The sequence below is a fragment of the Capra hircus genome, chromosome 3, assembly GCF_001704415.2.
Source record: "Capra hircus breed San Clemente chromosome 3, ASM170441v1, whole genome shotgun sequence".
NCBI lineage: Eukaryota > Metazoa > Chordata > Mammalia > Artiodactyla > Bovidae > Capra > Capra hircus.
In genome coordinates, this window is record NC_030810.1 from 105,035,822 (window position 1) to 105,056,742 (window position 20,921).

Here is a 20,921-nt window from a genome sequence, read left to right on the forward strand (position 1 = left end):
TAGAGCACCCAGAAAGAACACAGTCCTGCTGACACTTTGATTTTGGACTTCTAAACCACAGAACTCTAGATGACAAATGTATGTTGTTTTATTATTATTACCAGGTTTGTGGTAATTTGTTACAGCAGCAATAGGAAACACAGCAAGGGGGCCCAATCACAACTACCTCCAGAGTACTTTGCCTCGGATGATGGTTTTGTAGTTTAATTTAAAAGAGGGTAAGATTTAACTGAAACTTTTCTTTAAGCACAGTGAGAGGCCCTCAGCAAAACTGCCTACATTTCCAGTGTTTCCCTCCTGCTCTGCTTCTGGCATCAGTCCTCAAGCTGTAAATAGACAGTTGGGCTCTATGCTATTGCTGTACAGCAGCAGTCTTAGCTAAGCTGAGCTCAGATTTCCCCACTAGAATAGAAGTAATTAAACATTTATCTCATAATGCTTCCTTGCCGGGATGTTGCAGCAGGGAACGGTGGAATCCTGATTAGCAAGAAAAGCTTTTCAGTGTACACTTTTTAAAAAAATTTATTTATTTGGCTTCATCTGGTCTTAATTGTGGCACATCGGCTCTCTAGTTTCGGCTCACAGGCTACCCCAAGATGTGTGGGATCATAGTTCCCTGACCAGGGATCGAATCCAAATTCCCCACATCCCAAGGCAGATTCTCAACCACTGGACCACCAGGGAAATCCTGATGTATACTTTTAAAATAAAGTTTCAAACATCTAAAGATACAACCTATTGGAGCATCATCAGGGTTAACTTTACACTTGACAAGTTATGGTAAATACTATAAAGATATAGAGCTTCGAACTCTTATATGATTGGTAAAATATATATATATGTATGTATACATATATATAATAGTCCATAAATAATTTTCCATTTACCACGGTAAGAACTCTGTAATTTTTGTTTGGGTACCATGATTTTTAACTCATGTTTCAGGTAATTCCCTTTTAGCAAAGTAGAAATGTACACTCCCCACTGCCTGGGTTCAAAGCCTAACTGTTTTACTTGGTAGCTGTGCAAACTTGGGTAGAAACTAGTTGGTCATAGTAATCACCCATTTTTTTTTTTAAGTAATTTAATCCTTTTAAGAATCCTGTATGGAAATCCTACCATTTTCTCCATTTTAGAAATGAGGAAACAGACAACACAAACTTGTTAAGGTCACACAACTATTAAGTAGGAGAGCCCCATTTCAAATTCTAGAAGTTAGATTCTTTTTTTTTAAAGAAGTTATTCTTGAGTCCATGTTTTTAACTATTCTGCCATACTTGCCACTTTATCTTTGTAAGTTGGAGATAATAATATTTATGTCATAGAATTGTTTTGAAAATATACAGAGTTAATTTACATAAAGCACTCAGACCAGTGCCTGATCTACAGAAAATGTTTAGTAAATGTTAGCTGTTGCTATTGTGGTTGCTGTAGGTCGTTTTGTTTTGTTTTTTGAGCCCTAGATATTTTCCTCTGTACTTGAGTAGCTGGAAGAAAGTGAGCATCAAAGCAGATGTTCCTTATTTCTTTTTTTCCCAGTACAGCCCTTGTATGTTTTTTATATGTTGGTGTTTTAAATTGCTCTTAGCTTGGTAAATGTTATATTACCAAAGGAAGGAAAAAGTAGTGGAAAACACTACTATAGTCCTTGCCCTTGTTTTACAGATAGGAAACTTGGGCTCACAGAGTAAAGAAAAAAAAAATGTTTTTACAAGCTTGAAACAATGAATTTTTCCTGTGAAGAATGTTACATGAAAAGTACCCTTGTGAGAAACCTGAGGGTTTACAAAACCCTGCCAGGGTAGATTTAGATTTGTTGTTGGGATGGGGCTCCACTGTTTATTTTCTTTAACCTCAGCCTAACACAATTGGATGCAGCAGGATTTTTCTAAACAGAGTAATATAATTCATACAGAAAAGCTATTTGTTAGCTTTAAAGGAATCATTAGGAGTTTGTTGATTTAATTTTTTAAAAATTACTTTCTCCTTGGGTGATAGCAATATGGCTCAGAGGTCAAAAAGTATAAAAGACACTACTCTCTCTCTTCTTGCCCCCACAAGAACCCATTTCCTTTCCCTGAAGGCAAACAGGATTATCCATTTTTGTATATCCTTCCAAATATTTACCTTTTTACAAACAAATTGGATAGATTTTCCCCTTTTTTACATAAATGATAGCTTGCTGTATACATTGTTCTGCATTTTGTTTTTGTTTTGTTCTTCACTTAATGTATATTAGAGATTTTTCCTCATTAATATGGAGAGAACTTTTGGGATTGTTTTGTTTCTAAACAGCTGCATAGTATTCCATTGTATGGATATGCTGAATTAGGCTCTTTCCATTCTTGCAATATTAGAAACAGTGTTGGAATGAATAATCTCCAAGAACCAAATTTTTCCTATAGGACTCAAGATTTAAAACACTCTCTCTCAACCTTGGCACTGCTGAAATTTGGGGCTGGATAATTCTTTGTTGTGGGAGCCTCTCCTGTGCATTGCAGAATGTTTAACAGAAACCCTGGCCTCTCTATTCACTAGATGCCAGGAGCACCTCTCCCCCAAGTTGTGACAACCAAACTCCTACCAGACATTGCCAGATGTTTCACAGGGGGCAAAGTTGCTGGTTTAGAGGAAAAGATTCCTAGGACTTCCCCAGTGGTGCAGAGGTTAGGACTCCACATTCTTAATGCAGGGGTCATGGATTGAATCCCTATCCCTGGTCAGGGAAGTAAGATTCCTCATGCTACATGACATGGCCAAAAAATAATAAATAAATGAATGAAAAAGAATTACTGATCATTGGGAAATCAGTCTACTTTCAATAGAGAAAAAGTTGTGGCAGATTAATGTATCATCTTTTGTCAGAATTCCAATAATGGTAAACCAAAAGAATGCCATTTTATATATATAATATCTTCATTAATATAAGACATTTGATAATCTCACGGCTTTTTGGAGAAATATGTCCTGAATGCTAAATTGGTTACATAACCATACCCAGAGACTACCTGTTCTTAAATGGGTTGAATTTCCCTTAACCATTGACTTCTATGCAGTGGTTCTCACTCTTAGCTGCACATTGAAATCAGTGAGGTTACTCTAGTACCTATGAAATACCTATGTCTGAATCTCACTAATAGACATTGTGGTTTGATTGGGCTGAGATGCAATCTGAATAGCAGAGTTTTAATTATACTCAGGTGATTCTAATGTGCAGCCAACATTGAAATCCAGTGATCTAGGCTATGCTACAAAACTCTGTAAAAAACTGTATCGTATTAAATTGTTACTTGAATGAAATAGCTGAGGATATATTTTTCAAATTTATAATTTTCACACAGTTTTTAAAGGATAGGTAATATGTTGGTGATAGATTTCAGAAAAACATTCAGATCTCCATATGGAGGATCCTGAATTGGAACTTAGAAAGAGTACATTATCAAAAAAGTTTGCAAAATCCAAATAAAGTCCACGGTTTAGTTAATAATATCGTAGCAATATTAATTTCTTAATTTTGATAATTGTGCTATGGGCATGTAAGATGTTAACATTAGGATGGATGAAATTGGATGAAGGGTGTAGGAAACTTTCTACTATCTTTGCTGTTCTTTTGGCCCAAAGGTTTTAAAAATGAAAATTAAAAAACTATTACAAATGTTTATCCCTTGCAACTACCTGTGTGACTCAAGATTTCTTATATTATGCATGCAAAATAAAGTCAAATTTCATCTGATGCTGAAACTGATATGAAAACTGCAACTCTATTCAATAATTTCTGGTTTGGAATTTTATCAAAACAATTTTGGGCTTCCCAGGTGGTTAGTGGTAAAGAATCTGCCTGCCAAGCAGGAGACACAGGTCAGGAAGATCCCCTGGAGAAGGAAAGGGCAACCCACTCCAGTATTCTTGCCTGGGAAATCCCATGGCCAGAGGAGCCTTGGCAGACTACTGTCCAGGGTTACAAAAGAGTCAGACATGACTTAGTGACTAAACAACTACAAAACAACTTTTAGTTCTCATTGATTAACTTTATAACTAAATTTTTTAAATTGTGAAGTTTTAAAAACTTTTATTAATATAGATAATATTGACAAAAAAGTTTCAAAACAAACAATTGAATTTTAACAATTCAGTTATTCTTAGAAAGTGAAAGTGAAGTCACTCAGTCGTGTCCAACTCTTTGCGACCCCATGGACACAAGGCTCCTCCGTCCATGGGATTTTCTAGGCAAGAGTACTGGAGTGGGTTGCCATTTCCTTCTCCAGGGAATCTTCCTGACCCAGGGATCGAACCCAGGTCTTCCACATTGTAGAGAGACGCTTTGCTGTCCGAGCCACCAGGGAAGTCCAGTTATTCTTAACTAAGGTCAAAATCAACAAATAGCTGCACAAATAGTGTTGAGGCTACCTAGAAAGAAAAATGGTATAGTGATGAGGAATATTTACTCTCAATTCCAATAACCATGTTTAGATCCAAGCCTCTCCATTTTTTAACAGTACAGTGGTTTCCACTTGTTAGAAAAATTGTAATTTTGCAACAAAAGTGAAAATGAAAGTCATTCCCTTGTGTCTGACTCTTTGCGACCCCGTGGTCTAACTTCACAGATCCTCCCATAAAGTGGTAAAGTCTCCTTCCTACCATTTGAACCCAACCTGGACTGCATGTGCGTGCTCGGTTGCTCAGTCGTGTCCGACTCTTTGCGGCCCCACGGACTGTAAAAACACAGGACTCCGTACCTGTGACTTACACAACTGTCCGTGTGCACTCAGTTGAGTCTGACTCTTTGCAGTCCTTTCAACTGTAGCCTGGCAGGTTCTTCTGCCCATGGAATTTTCCAGGCAAGAATATGGGAGTGGGGTGCCATTTCCTACTTCAGGGGATCTCCCCAACCCTGGTCTAGTTGGCCTATCATGGTCTGCAATAGAATGCAACAGTCTTTACTGGTCTGAGCCAGATTTGAGGGGATCTTAATTGTTTTAGTTCTCTTGGACCTTTGCTACTGCTGTGACAAGTCCAGGCCACTCTGCAAAGAAGCTGAGAGACAGTGTACAGTAGAATCAGTCGTCCTAGTTGAGACTAACCTCAGATGCATGAGGAAATACTTCAAAGATAGCCAGATCTGGTCCAGAGCAAGGGAAGTAACCAGCTTGTAGCTATAGACGTCTGAGTGATAATAGTTATTGTTTTAAACCACTGAGTTTTGGGGTAGTTTGTTCAGCAGCAGTCTTCCCTGGTGGCTCAGATGGTAAAGCGTCTGCCTGCAATGTGGGAGACCTGGGTTCAATCCCTGGGTTGGGAAGATCTCCTGGAGAAGGAAATGGCAACCTACTCTAGTACTCTTGCCTGAAGAATCCCATGGGCAGAGGAGCCCGGTAGGCTACAGTCCACGGGGTCGCAAAGAGTCGGACACGACTGAGCGACTTCACTTTCACTTTCTTTCACTTTGTTCAGCAGCAGCAACTGATAAAATGCTTCAGAGGCTGCTGTGATGCTAAAATAACATAAAGCATGTAATATATATTAGTACATTGTCTGGCATATAGTAATCACTGCATCTTAGCTTCCGTTTTGGTTATTTTAATATGGCTAAAACAATATTTTTTAATAACAGCTTTATTGAGGTTGACATACTATAATTCATGTACAGTTAAACTCAGTGTCTTTAAAGTGTACAGTTCAGTCAGTTTTTAGTATATTCACAAAGTTGCATAAACATTACTACTATCTAATTTTAGAACATTTTTATTACCCCAAAAGTACCATCAGTAGTCAGTCTCCATTCTCCCCTCTCCCAGCTCTGGCAACCAGTAATCAAATTTTTTATCTCGGTAGATTTGCCTATTGTGAACATTTCATATCATTAGAAGTGCACTACATGTGATCTTTCGTGACAGACTTCATTCCTTTTGTTTAAAGCTTCATCCACGTTGTAACATGTATCAGAGCTTCATTGCTTTTTATTTACTGAATAATGTTCCACTGAATGACTGCACCACATCTGCTTATCAGTTAATGGACATTTGGATTGTTTCTAGATTTTGGCTATTAGGAATGATGCAGCTGTGAGCATTTCCACACAGATGGTAACGTGTGCAAATGTTTTCGTTTCTCTTGGGTATATAACTAGGGGAAGGGTTGCTAGGTCATTTGGTAAATCCATGTTAAAACTTTTGAGGAAATGGCTAACAGTTTGCCAAAGTGATGGAGCCATTTTACAATCCTAGCAGCAATGTATGAGGATTCTGGTTTTTCTGCATCCTCCTCAATGCTTGTTATTGTCTGTTCTTTTTTATTTTAGCTATCTTTGTGAGTATGAAGTGGTATCACATTGTATTTTTTTTAATTAATTTATTTGAAGTTAAAAGATGCTTGCTCCTTGGAAGAAAAGCTATGACAACCTAGACAGTGTATTAAAGAGCAGACATTACTTTGTCAACAAAGGTCCATATAGTCAAAGCTACGGTTTCTCCAGTAGTCATGTATGGATATGAGAGTTGGACCATAAAGAAGGCTGAGCACTGAAGAATTGATGCTTTTGAAACACGGTGCTGGAGAAGACTCTTGAGAGTTCCTTGAACTGCAAGGAGATCAAACCAGTCAATCCTAAAGGAAATCAGCCCTTCCAGGATATTCACTGGAAGGACTGATGCTGAAGCGCCAATATTTTGGCCATCTGATGCAAAGAACTGACTCTTTGGAAAAGAGTCTGATGCTGGGAAAGATTGAGGGCAGGAGGAGAAAGGGGTAACAGAGGATGAGATGTTTGCATGGCATCATCAACTCAAGGGACATGAATTTGAGCAGATTCCGGGAGATAGTGAAGGACAGGGTAGCCTGGCGTGCTACAGGGGTTGCAAAGAGTCCGACACAACTGAGTGACTGAACAACAACAAAATTTATTTGGCTGCATTGGTTCTTAGTCACATGGGATATTTGGTTGTAGCACATGGACTCTCGAGTAGTGGCGCACAGGCTTAGTTGCTCCGAGCCATGTAGGATTTTAGTGCCCTGACCAGGGATAGAACCCATGCTCCCTGCATTGCAAGGTGGATTTTTAACCACTGGACCAGGGAAGTCCTATATCACGTTGTGTTTCTGATTTGTATTTTCCTAGTGGTGTTGAGAAGGCAGTGGCACCCCACTCCAGTACTCCTGCCTAGAAATCCCATGGACGGAGAAGCTTGGTAGGCTGCAGTCCATGGGATCGCTAAGACTCAGACACGACTGAGCGATTTCACTTTCACTTTCATGCATTGGAGAAGGAAATGGCAACCCACTCCAGTGTTCTTGCCTGGAGAATCCCAACAGGGGAGCCTGGTGGGCTGCTGCCTGTGGGGTCGCCCAGAGTCGGAAACGACTGAAGCGACTTAGTAGCAGCAGCAGTGGTGTTGAGAGTCCTTTCATGTGCTTAATGGTCATTGTATATCATCTTTGGAGAAACATCTGTTTAAGTTCTTGGACCATTTTTGAGTTATGTTTTCTTTTTATTGCTCAGTTCTTTGTATAGGGATATACAGGGATATAATCAGATATGTCTTTATCAGATACATAATTTGCAAATCTTTTCTGACGTTCTGTGGGTTTTTTACTTCCTTTGTTTTGTTGTGTTTTGTTTCTTTACTTTTCTTTTTTTTGGGGGGTCTGATTTTTATTTGCTGGTTCCCCCACCAGACCTCAAACCTGGCTCTGGCTATGAAAGCACTTATTCCTAACCACTGAACTGCCGAGGAATTAGCTGTCTTGATAGTATCCTTTGAAGCAGAACTTTTTAATTTTGATGTACTCTAAGTACCTATTTTTATTTTTGTTATTTGAGCTTTTGGCATCATTAAGAAACCATTGCATAATCCAAAGTCCCAGAGATTTACTCTTGTATTCTTAGAAGAAAATAGTTTTATAGTTTTAGCACTTCCATGTAGGTCTGTAATCTATTTTGAGTTAATTTTTGTATGTGATGTGAGGTAAGGGTCGTAATTTCATTCTTTTAAATGTGGATATTCCGCTGCCGCACCATTTCTTGACTGTTCTTGCTCCGATTGCATTTTCTTGGCACTCATGTTAAAAATCATCTGACTGTGGTGTAAGAGTTTATTACTGAATTCTCCACTCTGTCCCATTTATCTGTGGGCATATAGGTGAGACATAAGACCTATAGGCACATGCTCATACCATAACTTTAGAAATCAGGAATGTAAGCCCTCCAACTTTTTTTCCCAAGGTTTTATAGGCTATTCTGAGTTCATTGCATTTTCATATGAATTTTGAGAACAGTTGACAATTTCCATTAAAAAGGCTGCTGGGATTTTGCTAGATAATAATATTTGTTTTATAACCACTGGTGGTTCAGATGGTAAAGAATCTGCCTGCAGTGCAGGAGACCCAGGTTCAATCCCTGGGTCAGGAAGATCCCCTGGAGAAAAAAATGGCAACCCTCGCCAGTATGCTTGCCTAGAAAATCCCACGGACAGAGGAACCTGGCAGGCTACAGTCCTGAGGGTCAGAAAGAGTGGGACATGACTGAGTGACTAACACTAGGACTTAGGAATATTTGTTTAAAAAAGAAAGAACTGATGATATTGGTGAGCTGTGTTCTCAATGAAACAATGGTGTTACAGAATAACAAAGTAGTTACTCTTGAAAATATAAAATCTAGAAACAGTAGGTGATAGCTGAAGAGTATTGGTGAGGAATGTAAAGGACTTGTATGATGATTGCTTTGAGAAACTGAAAACATTTACCCAGGAAAAGGTAAATAGGGGACATAACTACCTGTGATTTATTGGGTGAAAGGTGGCTTGTAAAACCAAATAGAAAGACTGGGATAGTGGATTGAAAGCTACGAAGAGACGTTTTACCTCAGATTGTGAAAGAACTTTCTATAAAAGCTGAAAACCATATGGACTGCTTACTGCATTCCCCATCAGTGGAAATGTTCAGGCACTTGATAATTGACAACACAGTATGTGCAGTGGCTAATGGGAAAGAACGCAGATCACACATGGATTTGAATGCTAGAACTGTCACTTCTAGGCTGTATACCTTCAGGCAAGTTAGTCTATCCATCCTTGTTTTCATGTGTACTGAATAGTATCTACTTCATAGGATTGTGTTGTCAGACAGTGCCTATAAATTGCTTGATACAGTGCCTGTTTTTTCTGGAAAAAAAGAAAAACTGATAATAAGATCATTGTAGTATTAATTCAGTTCTGAATGAGCTCTGTATGAAGTAGATCACCTTAACCTTAACAATTTATGATTCTCTTTATAGAAAAACCTGTAAACAAATGTTTAATTGCAGTTTATTCGTAATAGCCAAAACCTGGACCTTCAGTGGATGAATAAACAGTTTATGAATAAACATTCATACCATGGAATAATACTCAGGATTAAAAGAACAAACTGTTGGGGCATGAGTTTGATCCCTGGTCAGGGAGTTAAGATACCAAATGCTGCGCAAGATCCCACAAGCTGTGTAGCATGGCCAAAAAAAAGTTTTTAAAATAGAAGAAGAAACTATTGATACATGTAACACACAGCCCAGATGAATCTCCAGAAAATTATGGTGACTGGAAAAAGCTGATAGTAAAAGGTTGCATATAGTATGATTTCATTTATGTAACATTCTCAAAAGGACAAAATTATAGAAATGAAACAGATTAGTTGTTGTCATGGTTAAGGAATGGGAAGGTTGTGAAAGGGAAGTGCAGGAGGCTATAAAAGGGCTACCTGAGGGATCCTTAAAGTGATGGAAATGTTTTGTGTTTTGACTGTGTTAATGTCAGTATCTTGGTACTATATTGTACTATAGTTTTGCAAGATGTTACCATTGGAAGAAACTGGGTAAAGGATACATTGTTGTTGTGTTAGATGCTCAGTCCAGTCTGACTCTTTGGGACCTCCCGGACTGTAGCCTGCAGGGCTCCTCTGTCCATGGGATTTCCCAGGCAAGAATATTGGAGTGGGTTGCCATTCCTTTCTCCAGGGGATCTTCCTGATCCAGTGATCGAACCTGGGTCTACCAGATTGCAGGCAGATTCTTTACCATCTGAGCCACAAGGATACGTGGAACATGTGTTACTTATTTCAACTGCATGTGAATCTATGAATGTCTCAATGGTAAATGCTTAATTTAAAAAATTATTTTTGTGACCACTGAAGTGTTAGTACATAATCTTTGGGATAGCTTTGTAAGTTTGGTACAGGCTTTTTCTGATTTCATTTTCAGTATACATTTGGCCTATGTGAGAATACTTTTTTTAAAAAGAGGGTCCTAACACTATCCAAAAAGTTTCATCAAAAGAGTGACAGAACTTTCTTCAATACAGTAGTGAGTAAACGTTCCTTCCAAGTATACCTGAAAAAGCTCCAAGTGATTTAAAGACTCTGGAATTATTTATCTCTGGGATTTGTTTTATCCACACCTTAAACAAAGAATGACTGGGGTTGGAAGGAGGACTCTTGCGCCTTAGAATAGTAGAAATAGACCATGGGTAGAGTCTCAGAATGATGGCAGTGGAGCAATATTAGATATTAATATGATATCATTGAGAAATTTTTCCACCATCTTTACTTCCTAGAAAACTTGCAGTAATTATTTATCTTTAATTTTAACCTTCAGTCTTCTTTCTTTTTTTTTTTTCTACTTTTTATTGTGGTAAGATGTATATAAAGTAAAATTTACCATTATGACCATTTATTTTTCATCATAACCATTTTTAAGAGTACAGTTCCATCCTATTTTACTTTCACATTATTGTGCAGCCGCCACACCCCTCATCTCCGTGACTCTTTCCATCGTACACCATGAGGAAACCGATCCTTTATCTGCTTTCCAGTAACAATGTGATTAACTTGTGCACTGCAAATCAGCACTCAAAGAATATGAAAAAACTGAAAGGAGAAATCTTTACTCAATTTTTTCCTAGTATTAGTGGCTTTGAGCCCTTTTTTTTTTTTTTTTGAAGTGCCCTGATTTGTATAAATCTTGGAATATAGATTCAAGGGATTAGATCTGATAGAGTGCCTGAAGAACTGTGGACAGAGGTTTGTAACATTGCATGGGAAGCAGTGATCAAAACCATCCCCAAGAGAAAGAAATGCAAAAGGGCAAAATAGTTGTCTGAGGAGGCCTTACAAATAGCTGAGAAAAGAAGAGAAGCTAAAAGCAAAGGAGAAAAGGAGAGATATACCCATTTGAATGCAGAGTTTCAAAGAATAGCAAGGAGAGATAAGAAGGCCTTAATAAGTAATCAGTACAAAGAAATAGAGGAAAGCCGTAGAATGGGAAAGACCTCTTCAAGAAAATTAGAGATAACAAAGGAACATTTCATGCAAAGATGGGTACAATAAAGGACAGATACGGTATGGATCTAACAGAAGCAGAAGATAAGTAGAGGTGGCAAGAATACACAGAAGAACTATATACAAAAAAAGATCTCAATGACCCAGATAACCACCATGGTGTGATCACTAGAGCCAGACATCCTGGAATGTGAAGTCAAGTGGGCCTTAGGAAGCATCACTATGAACAAAGCTAGTGGAGGTGATGGAATTCTAGCTGAGCTAATTCAAATCCTAAAGGCTGTTGAAGTGCCGCACTCAATATGCCAGCAAATTTGGAAAACTCAGCAGTAGCCACAGGACTGAAAAAGGTCAATTTTCATTCCAGTCCCACAGAAGGACAATGCCAAAGGATGTTCAAACTACTGCACAATTGCAGTCATCTCACATGGAGAAGGCAATGGCAACCCACTCCAGTACTCTTGCCTGGAAAGTCCCATGGACGGAGGACCCTAGTGGGCTGCCATCTATGGGGTCGCAAAGAGTCGGACATGACTGAGCGACTTCCTTTTCACTTTTCACTTTCATGCATTGGAGAAGGACGTGGCAACCCACTCCAGTGTTCTTGCCTGGAGAATCCCAGGGACGGGGGAGCCTGGTGGGCTGCTGTCTATGGGGTCACACAGAGTCGGACACGACTGAAGTGACTTAGCAGCAGCGGTGGCAGCACTTGCTAGCAAAGTAATGCTCAAAATTCTCCAAGGTTGGCTTCAGAAATATGTGAACCAAGAATTTCCAGATATTCAAGCTGGATTTAGAAAAGGCAGAAGAACCAGAGATCAAAGAGGAAAAGCAAGAGAATTCCAGAAAAACATCTATTTCTTATTCATTGACTACACTAAAACCTTTGACTGTGTGGATCACAACAAACTGTGGAAAATTCTTAAAGAGATGGGAATACCACAGCACCATACCTGCCTCCTGGGAAACCTGTATGCAGGTCAATAAGCAACAGTTAGAACAGGACATGGAACAACGGGCCGGTTCCAAATTGGGAAAGGAGTATGCTAAGGCTGTGTATTGTCACGCTGCTTATTTAACTTGTATGCCAGTACATCATGTGAAATGCTGGGCTGGATAAAGCACAAGCTGAAATCAAGATTGTCAGGAGAAGTATCAAAAACCTCAGATATACAGATGACACCACCCTTATGGCAGAAAGCGAAGAGGAACTAAAGAGCATATTGTTAGAAGTGAAAGAGGAAAGTGAAATAGTTGGCTTAAAACTCAACATTCAAAAAACGAAGATCATGGCATCTGGTCCCATCCCTTCATGGCAAATAGATGGGAAAACAGTGGAAACAGTGAGAGACTTTATTTTCTTGAGCTCCAGAATCACTGCAGATGGTAACTGCAGCCATGAAATTAAAAGACACTTGCTCCTTGGAAGAAAAGGTATGACCAAGCTAGAGAGCATATTAAAAAGCAGAGACATTACCTTGCCAACAAAGGTCCGTCTAGTCAAGGCTATGGTTTTTCCAGTGGTCATGTATGGATGTGGGAGTTGGACTATAAAGAAAGCTGAGCATCGAAGAATTGATGCTTTTGAACTGTGGTGTTGGAGGAGACTCTTGAGAGTCCCTTGGACTGCAAGGAGATCCAACCAGTCAATCTTACAGGAAATCAGTCGGGATGAAAGAGGATGAGATGGTTGGATGGCATCACCAGCTTGACAGACATGAGTTTGAGCAAGCTCTGGGAGTTGGTGATGGACAGCGAAGCCTGGTGTGCTGCAGTCCAGGGAGTCGCAAAGAGTCAGACACAAACGAATGTCTGAACTGAACTGGAATGTAGAATGAGCACATATTCTATTCTTTCTGCTTTCAGTCGGCCTGTCAATTTGATTTTTGTTTGTTTGTTTGTTTTTATTTAAAGGTATTTTATAGGACTTGGAAAGTGTGGTTTAGTCTGGATTGTCTGCTTTGAGATTATACTTTTGAGATTCACCTTCCTTGTTGCCTTAAAATATCTTCTCTCATTCTCATATAAGCCGTGTGTGTGTGTGTCCTTTACCTTTAAAAGCAGTAGAAAAATAGTGAAGGGTTTTAAGAGCAAGACTTCAGTGGAAAGGATGGATTGGAGAAGTTCAAGGATGGAGGCTGGTAAGATACAAGATGATTGGGTACAAGATGGAAAGCTGGTCACATTTTCCTGACCAGCATTTCCCATAATTCCTAAAACATAGCTGGAGTAATGGCCTCAGTGACCACAGGCATACATGGAGAAAGTATTACCCTCAGGATTATGTCACCACTCTGTAGGACCCAACCTCCCTGCAGAGCTGCTGCCCACTGATGTCTCACATTAGTGGTGGTACCAGGGCACATTGAGAAGATACAGGGAGCAAGGCTGAGTAGGCTAGATACTTGTTGGAGTGGCACTGGGTCATAAGTAGTTTGGGAATTGGAAAAGCTGAGGTTGGGTGGAGGGCTTAGGGTTGGAAATCAGCTGACATGGAGGGTTAGAATTGGTATGGAGGTTGGTTGTCACAGATGGAGGCAGGGAGTTGAGGTAATTGAAATAGGAATGGAATGAGAACTGAAGTTAAGAAAATTGAGCTGGTCAGAGATGGTGTTGGGTGCCAGGTGATGGTTGTATCAGGTGGAAATCGACGCTGGGTGGTTTTGGGCACTGGGTTGTTGTGTTGGTGGTTGCCGGAAGTACCCCCAAGTTCTGTGATTCCTTAGAACTCAGAGGTCAGCATATAGTTGTACTTACAGCTATGACTTATTACAGCAAAAAGATACAGAGCAAAATCAGTACAGGAAAAAAGGCACATTGGGCAAAATCTGGAGGAAACCGGGTATAAATTTCCAGGAGTCCTTTCCTTTCCCCATAGAATTGTGTAAGACACACTTGATTCCTTCAGCAAAAAGTCGACAATAAATGAAATGTTGCCACCCAGGGAAACTATCAACAGTCTCAGTGCCCAGGGTTTTTAATTGGGGCAGGTCATGTATTCATTTGCTGCCTAGCATGGACTAAAATTCCATATTCCAGAAGGAAAGCAAGTGTTTCACATAAACCATGTTGTTTGGGTAAATAGTTTAGGCACAGTGAGTCACTCTTACCCATTCTGGGAGTGATGGGAACTCTCCCCAAATCGAATTTCAGAGACACCAGCTAAGGGGCAACCTTGCCAGCAGGATCCCAGTGTTAGCCTTGCTCTTTGAGTTCTTTCCTGCCCAGTTGGACTAGGCAGCATGTGCTGGTGGTCGTGGTGGTGAGCGGCGATGGAAGCACTGAAGGCAGCGCTAAGGAGAAGGGGGAGCAGAGGTTCCCACGACTCTGCCTGTGGCCAGCAGAATTCATCCTCAGGCTGGGCATATGCTTATTCCACAGCAGCAGCCCTTCCACTCACACCCAGGAGAAGGTAATCAGTCGTATTTTGTGGAGTTCCAAGGGTTCTAAGACCAAGTAAATTTGTATTAAAAAGATTTTGGGGACTTCCCTGGTGACCCAAAGGTTAAGAGTCCACCCTCCAATGCCGGGGATGCAGGTTTGATCCTTGGTTGAGGAACTAGGGTCTTGGGATGACTAAGCGCACAGGCTGCAGCTGTCGAGCCCACACACTCCTGTGCTCCACATCAAGAGAACCCCCTTGGGCTGCAAACAGAGAAAGCCTGCATACCACAACGAAGACCCAGGGCACCTTAGGGGAAAAAACATTCTGCTATTTTGTTTTGTTTTGTTTTAGTCACTGAGTCATATCCAGCTCTTTGCAGCCTTGTGGACTGTAGCTCACCAGGTTCCTCTGTCCATGGGATTCTCCAGGCAAGAATACTGGAGTGGGTTGTCATTTCCTTATACATGGGACCTTTCCAACCCAGGAATCCAAACCACATCTCCTGCATTGCCAGGCAGATTCTCTACCACTGAACCACCACAGAAGCCCCTCCTCTTTACTATAGTTTTCCCCAAAGCTTTTAAGTGTGCACATATATAGATATGTTGCAATTATTCAAGAAATGAATGAATATATAGCATTCTCAAGTTTCTTTGGCCAGAGAACATTGATGCATTTTATGAGTAGTTTCACCAAACTCATTTTGTGAACCTGCTGCTCTAGAACTTTTGGTTTTGAAACACAGCAAAGGAGCCTGGAATCCCACATGTGAACAGGAGGCAGGCCAGTAGAGACCATGCCAGTCTTGTTCACCACTGAATGCTCTGTATGATGTGGGCATGTAGAAGCGCATCACACATTTTGGAATGACTGAATTAAGGCATGCTTTGGCATCTTTACTAAAAAGTTTACTTTTCTACACTGCCCAGAGAAGGATCCATACAGCAATGTTCGGGATTTCCATTTTAATTTAAAGGAAAGCTTTCACAATGTCTAGAGTCCTTTATGTCCTGCAGATGAAGGGGGTGGGTGTCCTTAAATTTCTTGCAGCTGGAACCCACTCGACTTCCAAATGAAACGGTACATCTACAAAAGGAAAAATGATGGCATCTACATCATAAATCTAAAACCCTGGGAGGAGCTTCTGTTGGCAGGTCGTGCCATTGTTGCCATTGAAAGCCCAGCTGATGTGAGTGTCCCATCCTCCAGGAAGCTGTGCGGAAGTTTGCTGCTGCTCCTGGAGCCGCTCCTATTGCTGGCCGCTTCTCTCCTGGACCCTCACTAACCAGATCCGGCAGCCTTCCAGGAGCCACAATTTCCGGTGGTTACAGCTGCTCACAGAGACCTCTTACGTTCACCTGCCCACCATTGCTCTGTGTAACACAGACTCTGCAGAGAGGAGAAGAGAGTGGACGTTGTCATCCCATGCAACAAGAAGGCTGACTTGGTGGGTCTGATGTGGTGGATACTCACCTGGGGAAGTTCTGCGCATGCACGGCGCCATCTCCTGTGAACGCCGATGGGAGGTCATGGCTGATCTCTACTTCTACAGAGACCCTGAAGAGATTGAAAAAGAAGAGCGGGCAGCAGCTGAGAAGGTTGTGACCAAGGAGGAATTTTGCGGTGACTAGACCCATTCGGCTTCTGAGTTCTTTGCTGCTTGACCTGAGGCGGCAGACTGGTCTGCAGGCGTGCAGGTGCCGTCGGTGCCTATTCGGCAGTTCCCTGCTGCCGCCTGGAGTGCTGAGCCTGCCACTGAAGACCGCTGTGCCGCTCCCACTGCTCAGCCCCTGAAGATGAGGGAGCGACCACTGAGGAGTCTTAAGCTGTTCTTCCACAAGCTAAAATGGAAAGAGGTTGATGGAAAATAAACTGTTTCTAAAAGAGAAAAAGTAAACTTGAAAACTAAAAGGAAATAAAACTCATAGGAGTTTATGTCATCTCTGAACTGTACTATAAGCTCTTTTGGGTCAGAGACCATAACAGCTTTGTTCACCATCTTATTCACAGGCCCTGGCATATAACAGGTGCTGTGTAGCTGTTGAATAAATGAGTGCAACTTTATTATCTACTAGTGAATATTGAAAGTTACATTTAAGTATTTTAAACAGTTTTTTACTTCACATGATGAAGATTTTTCTGTTAGATACTTCCAGCATACAAAAATGGATAAACATAACACATATGGCATAAAAATAAAAAAGCAAATGCTCGTATATTCATTATCCATCATTTGAAGTAGATCATTATAATTTTCTTTGTGTTAGTCAGTCAGTTCCGTTGCTCAGTCGTATCCAACTCTGCGAGCCCATGAACCACAGCACGCCAGGCCTCCTTGTCCATCACCAACTCCCGGAGTCCACCCAAACCCATGTCCATCGAGTCGGTGATGCCATCCAACCATCTCATCCTCTGTCGTCCCCTTCTCCTCCTGCCCCCAATCCCTCCCAGCATCAGGGTCTTTTCCAGTGAGTCAACTCTTCCCATGAGGTGGCCAGAGTATTGGAGCTTCAGCATCAGTCCTTCCAATGAACACCCAGGACTGGTCTCCTTTAGGATGGACTGGTTAGATCTCCGTGCCCTTCCCCAATCTTGTCCCTTTATCTCTTCCCTAAGAGTAAATACTATTCCAAATATGTGTTTATCATGCTCCTTCTCTTTCAGTTTTACAACATATATGTGTATTCCCCAAATAGGATTTATGTTTTTGAGCTTCATATGAATTATATCATGTTATATGTTACAGTTCACCCTCAGTATTAGTTTTGAGGTCCATCTATGCCATACATGTAACTGCAGTTTATTTTTGTATGGTATTCCATTGTATGACGGTATCTCTGTTTATATACTCTGTTGTATCAGTGGACATTTGTGCTTTTTTACAGTTTTTGATTGTTCATATTCTACTACTATAAACATTGTAATACATATTTTTCAGTGTACCTGTATATGTGTTTTTCTAAAATAAATACAGAGTAGAATACCTGGGCCATAGTCATGTACATTCTCAGCTTTACAGATAATTTCAAATTTGTTTTCTAAGATATTTGTATTTATAACCCCATTGACAGTATAGGAAAGTTCCCAATGTTCCCAGTGCTCTTGCATTTGCTGTTGTCTTTTTTGTTTTTCTCATATGATGATTGTGGAAATCTCTTTGTCGTGGTTTTAATTTCTATTTCCCTGATTTGTCATCAGGGTGAAATTCTTTTCATGGATTTACTAGCCATTTGTATTCCCTTTTCTGTGAAATGTCTGTTCATGTCCTCTGTTCATTTTTAAATCCATGTCTAGGCATTCTTTAGCCTAGATACTAACCCACTGTGCAGATATCTTTTTCCCAGTTGTGGCTTACCTTTTCACTTTTTTTTTTTTAAGCACAGGGATAATGCTGAAGGGAATGACAAGGCTTGTCTCCAGGGTCCATAAGGTGAGTCCTAACTGACCTAAGTGCTTTGTGCAAACTGTCTTTAGGTGGATTTCCTTTCTAAATTGATTGTATCCAGAATAAAATGCTCTGGTGAACTTGAGCTGACTGACCACTCAAAAAAAAGCATTCACAATTCCTTTTGTCTGCCATACACATCACTCCTAACTGCCCTAGAAATCCAGTAACAGGTCTTAGTAGAATAGTTGTCCTTGGAATTTTACCCTGTCATAGGAGAATTAACATTTTTTAGTAGATAAATTAGCTTAAGCAAAGTTATCTTTATTCACTTTTATTATTCTCTAGTTGAGTTCTCATCCCTTAATGAAGTACTGAAAAAAAAAGTTGCTAATTTCTGAAAGTTGATTAACAGTCATATGTAAGAAAGACAATTCTGTTACTTTACTTCATTCTCTCATCTAATCAGCAAATAATTTTTCAGCACATTCCATAAGGCAGATGCTGGGGATTCTAAGATGACTCATCTCACTAATAACGGTTTCTGTTTGTTGGGCATTCATTATGTGCCAGACACTGTACTGACTGCTTTGTTTCTCTTAATCTTCATGATCAACCCATAAGGTAGACAATATCTTTGTTTCACAGATGCAGAAATTGAGGATTAGAAAGGTAAGTAACTTGCCTGAGGTAACATGGTGTGAAGTTGTCGAGCCCAGACTAGGTAGCGAGTCTGTCTGACTTAAAAGGCTATGACCTTAACCACTCTGCTGTATTGCATTTTATGGCCCATGTTTTCCTTTCAGACCTCAAAATCCAGTAGCAGAATCATGATTAAATGATTTTGTCCTAGTATGGTGAAGGCATCTCACTGGATTAGTAGGGTCCAGAGGAAATCCTAAAGAGCTAAATCCTGAAGGAGGAGCACTGAGCAGAAGGCCTTAGTCACTCCCATCTGACCATTTAATTGCAGATTAGATTTCCTTAGAAAGGAGTCCTTCCTCTCATGGGGGTCATCTTTTCCCCCAAGATTCATGACAAACCTGTGTGCATAAAATAACCCATTTTTATAAAACAAAATGAAAATGAAAGGAAATATCAACAAATGGATGGACTCTGGCCCCAACTAATTATATTAAAAGGCTACAATTTCTTCTTCCTAATAGCAGACAAGAAAGCCTTGAGTCCAAACTGCAGAGGAATGTCAGTGAGAAAATAGTATGCTTTCTGTAGATGGGGTTAGAGGGACCTTTATGGGTTCATGAATGGTGCTCTTTCAAGAACTGCATGATTTTCATTCTGGAACAGTGCAGAGGCAGCTGTACATATGATTGTTTGCCCTGGAAACAAGAGACTAGCTGGGTGATGCCATGTATCACACTAAGAAGGAAGGAGTCCATTTTGTTAGCTTTTAATTTGCTGCAAAAAAACACTTAACTAAAATGTCATAGGTTTCTTGTAGAAATGGCACCACCTAGTGGTCTTTGAGTATAATTTCCCATTTGAATGCTACTTTATTTGGAGAGGTGCTTTCTCTGCAGTAGGGACTTCCCTGCTGGCTGAGACGGTAATGTGTCTGTCTACAATGCAGGAGACCAGGGTTCAATCCCTGGTTTGGGAAGATCCCCTGGAGAAGGAAATGGCAATCCACTCCAGGACTATTGCCTGGAAAATCCCATGGACAGAGGAGTCTGGTAGGATACAGTCCATGGGGTCGCAAAGTAGAACTGAAAAAATTTTATCAGTAGTAAGGTGCATTGTTCAGATGCTGTGTTGAGGTAACAGGCCTTGAATTCTCATTGGCTTAACTCAGCACATGATATTGGTTTTTGTGTATTTTTTGTGTTTTGTGTCTGTGCTTTGTTCTGCTATTGCTGTATTTCCGAAATGATTAGCAGGCAGGGAATTCCCTGGCTGTCCAGTGGTGAGGGCTCCGAACTTCCACTGCAGGAGGCGCAGGTTCAATCCCTGGTCGGGGAACTAAGATTCCACATGTTCTGTGCTGCAGCCAAAAAATAAAAATTGGTTTATAAGCAGATATGGGGGCTTCCCTCGTGGCTCGGATGGTAAAGAATCTGTTCTCAATGTGGGAGACCTGGGTTCAGTCCCTGGGTTGGGACGATCCCCTGGAATAGGAAATGGCAACCCACTCCAATATGCTTGCCTGGAAAATTCCAGAGCCTGGCAGGCTACGTTAATGAGATTGCAGTCGGACATAACTGAGCGACTGAACAGAACTGATCTCACATTTAAGTTTGCCACAGCAGAAGAAAAAGGGAATTTTTACCCATTCTTAGCTGCCTGACTAGAAGTGACCCAAGTTATTTCCATTTAGAGCTTATTAGCAGAACTAATAATGTGGCCCCAATCTATCTGCAAAGGAGGCTGGGAGATTAGCGTATTTAGATACGTGATAAACATTGCTGTCTCTGCATCCTCAAAGTTGCAGCAACTGTATTCCTTTCCCTATTACTTTATATTTGGTTGGCCAAAAAATTTCCGTAAGATGTTATGGAAAAACCTGAATGAACCTTTTGGCCAGCTCATGTATGCGGATTCTGGTTCGGAGGTTTCTGTGTGCAGTTCACCAGGTTGCAGTGCAGTGCCGTTTACTCTCACATAGCTTGATGCCTTATGTACTCCCCCATCACGTCTCTGAGAAAGATTTTTTATTCCAGGGCGTGAGCATGAAGCATTTGTGGTGCATTAGGTGCTCGGAGAAGTAGATACAAAGATGTACAATACCTGATCCCTTCTCTTCCAGGTGTGTGTGGCCTAAAATGGGAGACAAACTTAACACGTAAGATAGCATGATAAAGATAAAGATTTTGGAGTCAGACAGACTTGGAT

At 40.6% G+C, this 20,921-nt stretch overlaps 1 protein-coding gene and 1 pseudogene across 9 annotated transcripts in view; both read left to right on the forward strand.

The window, feature by feature from the left end:
• Nucleotides 1-20,921, forward strand: part of DAP3 (death associated protein 3) — a 40,757-nt gene that overhangs the window by 3,791 nt on the left and 16,045 nt on the right. For 5 of the 9 annotated variants that reach the window (XM_018046258.1, XM_013976750.2, XM_018046262.1 and 2 more), the window contains exon 2: nt 18,065-18,116. In XM_018046258.1, coding sequence (XP_017901747.1) covers nt 18,065-18,116 — 52 coding nt within the window. Of the gene's footprint in view, nt 1-18,064; nt 18,117-18,719; nt 18,744-20,921 lie in introns of all 9 variants that reach the window. The other 4 variants (XM_018046256.1, XM_018046259.1, XM_018046260.1 and 1 more) reach the window with 1 other exon arrangement.
• LOC102184680 lies at nt 15,175-17,023 on the forward strand (annotated as a pseudogene).